The sequence below is a fragment of the Ochotona curzoniae genome, unplaced genomic scaffold (assembly GCF_017591425.1).
Source record: "Ochotona curzoniae isolate NIBS_2020 unplaced genomic scaffold, NIBS_Ocur_1.0 scaffold_1037, whole genome shotgun sequence".
Taxonomy (NCBI): domain Eukaryota; kingdom Metazoa; phylum Chordata; class Mammalia; order Lagomorpha; family Ochotonidae; genus Ochotona; species Ochotona curzoniae.
The window spans coordinates 14,514,004-14,517,507 of record NW_024467083.1 but is presented as its reverse complement, the minus strand read 5'-3'; the positions used below and the strand labels follow the sequence as shown (position 1 = coordinate 14,517,507).

General features: G+C 43.5%; 1 protein-coding gene across 1 annotated transcript; it reads right to left on the bottom strand.

Moving 5' to 3' along the window:
• Positions 1-1,432: 1,432 nt before the first annotated feature.
• LOC121168556 (ADP-ribosylation factor 1) lies at positions 1,433-3,148 on the bottom strand. The gene has a single exon (XM_040998804.1). It carries the CDS (start codon positions 3,080-3,082, stop codon positions 2,537-2,539), a length of 546 nt encoding a protein of 181 aa, XP_040854738.1. The 5' UTR covers positions 3,083-3,148; the 3' UTR covers positions 1,433-2,536.
• Between the last annotated feature and the right edge of the window lie 356 nt (positions 3,149-3,504).

Below are 3,504 nucleotides of genomic sequence, written 5' to 3'. Positions count from 1 at the left end.
CCTTCCTTGACTACTTTTTGAGGGCACAAACAGGGACATGGATGGAAAGTAGAGCACCGCATATGGGATACTGGCATATGCAAGGCAAGGACTTTAGCCACTAGGATACCACTAGGATACCACACCAGGCCCTGTAATCTCTTATTTAAAGGCAGAATTACAGAGGAGAGACAGAGGAAAGGAGAGAAAGGGAGAGAGAGAGAAAAAGAAAAAGAGAGAGACAGAGAGAGAGAGAGAACTTCCATCAACCAGTTCACTATTCACATTGTCCCAACAACCAGAGTGGCTGGCCAGTAGTATGGGGCTTTTTCTGGGTGTCCCTAATGAGTGCAGGGGCTCAAGGACTTGGGCCATCGCTTTCTGCTTTATTAGGTATGTTAGTAGGGAGCTGTTTTGGAAATTGAGCAACCGGAGCTTAAACCTGTGTCTATATGGGATGCTAACAAAACAAAAGCAGGCTTAACTCACAATGTTATGGTACTGGCCCAGAGAACATTGATATTTTAAGGGCAAGATAAATATTTGAACATATTTTCTAAATGGAGTTACAGCAAAATCAGGATTGTTTGGAGAAATTTTTAAAAAGCAGCATCAATAGTGTTTGAGAGAATTCTAAGTTCTGATTGATAGATGATCATTAAATTATGCACAGCAGATAGTATTTCTCTCAATTTCAAAATTAGTCATTCACACACTGATAAACATCAATTTTTTGGCAATGTCTTTTTTTAATTTTTAATTTTTAATATTTTATGATGCAGTTTTATAGGCTCTGGGATTCCCCTAGCCCTCCCCAAACCCTTCCCCAATATTGAATTCTTCCATATTGTTACAGTAGTATAGTTCATAACCAGTCATGATTCCCTCATTGCGGGCATAGATCATGCAGAGAGTCCAGCATTTTATGGTCCAGATAAATTCAACAGTTTCATTGGGAGACCATCCTTGGTCTAAAAGAAGACTGGGCAGAATATCATCCCCTCCAATGAGATGGGACTACCCATATATATGCAGTAGTACAATTACTATAATAGTATACAGTAGTATAGTATAATTTTAGGTGGGACTACACAACTAAAACAACAGGATGAAGCATTGAAATTAACATCATGAAGTTACTTAACACGCTATTGAGTGACAAATATGTTAGAAAATGCAAGTTCTTAACCACATCCTGTAACTGCTTCCTTGACATCTTAATTTTATTATATATACATATAATACATATATGGTTGCTACTAACTTTTTTTTTTTTTTTTTACTCTCCCAAGCTAGCATGTTTTTTGAGTTTAACCTAAATCAGAGTGGCACAGGAACAGTGAAAAGATCAACATTAACATACATCGAATATAACAGCTGGTTATAAACTCAACATCAAAGTCGCTATGCAGTTACATATTGTTTAGCATTAACAGTCATAAACTGATAAAAGTTTTTTTTTAATAGTTAAGAGATTTTATTCTAATAGCTATAATTACAGTGCTTGTCGAAATGAAAACTGAAAACAAGTATACAAAACAGTTGATTACTAATCGTGTATTGAAAGCAGTTAAGAGGTTCCACAACACCAAATAAAACAGTTCTGAGGTTTTCCCAAGATAGATTTAACAGCTCCAGCTTCTTCAGTGTTTATCAAAATACAAAAGAAAAAAGTAGAGGTCATCTTTTTCGATGGCAAATCGGACCCTTGCAGGCTGAGGGAGAGAAAGCTACTTCACACATGGAGATGGGGGTGCTTCCAGGGGCTGTGGCTGTAGGACCCTTGGTTGACATGTGCTTCTGCTGGTGAGACCCCAGACTAGCGTGTCAGCACGGGCATGAGTGGGTGCTGGGAACAACATGTTCCAGCTCCAGCTGCGTGCTTACCAAGGGGGGGGGAGGCTGAGGGAATAGCTGGGCATGTGGCCTCCTGGGGCCCCCTGCCCAGGTGACCATGTAAGCACAAGTACAAGCACAATGCTGTGGAATGCAGGATGACCACAGGGATCTATTGTGACCATGCAGAGTGGATCTTTCAGGTGATCCCGTTAACTGGTGCTTGGCCTGTTCCTGCAAGCCCCACACTAGGCAGCCTCCCTGCTGTGTGTTTACATGTTCTCATCTTTATTTTACACTTTTTTTTAAAATGCACTGAGTTTGGATTCAAACCAACCACCAAGTGGGATCTTAACAGATCTAGTGCCCAGGGGTTAAGTCCAGCTCTTAACACAGAAACAGACTCCTGGAGGCCCGGTACCAATGTGCCTCAGTCCCTTCTCAGTACTAAACAGTGAGTTGATTTTCTTTACAATTAAAAAAAAAAAAAAAAGCTAAGTAATATTGCATAGGAGTACCAGAAACTGCCTCAGTGGAAACAAACTATTTACATTAAATAAGAACCTGGCTGCAGGCTGCATCTGCTCAGGGACAGGTGGCGCGAAGCATACTGGAACCCACCATGGAGGCAGCTTCTGGCACTCAGGACCACAGAGTCACACGTTTGCCACATGAGAGGAAAGCAGAGGGTGGAGAGGAGGAAGTGGGAGGGGGTTCTTATTCACTTCTGGTTCCGGAGCTGATTGGACAGCCAGTCCAGTCCTTCATAGAGCCCATCCCCGCTGGTGGCACAGGTTGCCTGAATGTACCAGTTCCTGTGGCGTAGCGAGTGCAGCCCCAGCTTGTCTGTGATTTCAGCTGCATTCATGGCATTCGGGAGGTCCTGCTTGTTGGCAAACACTAGGAGGACTGCGTCCCGCAGCTCATCCTCAGCCAGCATTCTCATGAGCTCCTCCCGCGCCTCATTCACACGTTCTCTGTCATTGCTGTCCACCACAAAGATCAAGCCTTGGGTGTTTTGGAAGTAGTGGCGCCACAGTGGCCGAATCTTGTCTTGGCCACCTACATCCCACACTGTGAAGCTGATGTTCTTATATTCAACAGTCTCCACGTTGAAACCTATAGTGGGAATGGTGGTCACGATCTCACCGAGCTTCAGCTTGTACAGAATTGTCGTCTTCCCTGCAGCATCCAGACCCACCATGAGGATGCGCATTTCCTTTTTGCCGAAAAGGCCCTTAAAGAGGTTTGCAAAGATGTTCCCCATGCTTGTGGACAAGTGGAAGCTGCAACAGCCAGAGACCTTGGCGGCGGCCGCTCCGAGCCAGGCGTTGGTTGCGCTCCCACAAGATGGCGGCTCTCTGATAAAAGTTTTTTGAGGAGAATCTTAAGCCGCAATTAACTACATCCTACTTAGTAAAGCTCAAGAGAAGCAAATAGGGAGTCTGAACGCTAAGTACGGGTTGAGTGATTATAGGCTAGTTGGCCTTTTCTCTGGCTGTTCCAGACTTTCTATATCAATGTCTCTGTCTGTCTGTCTATCTGAAAAGCCAAATGAGAAGCCTGATCAGTAACATACAACCTGAGTGATTATCAACTAGCTGATCTTTGTTAGTCTCTGTCTGAACTAATTTTGGGGATCTCAAAAACTCTGAGGTCGGTGTAAGAGAAGACTGGGAGCCAAGTTTG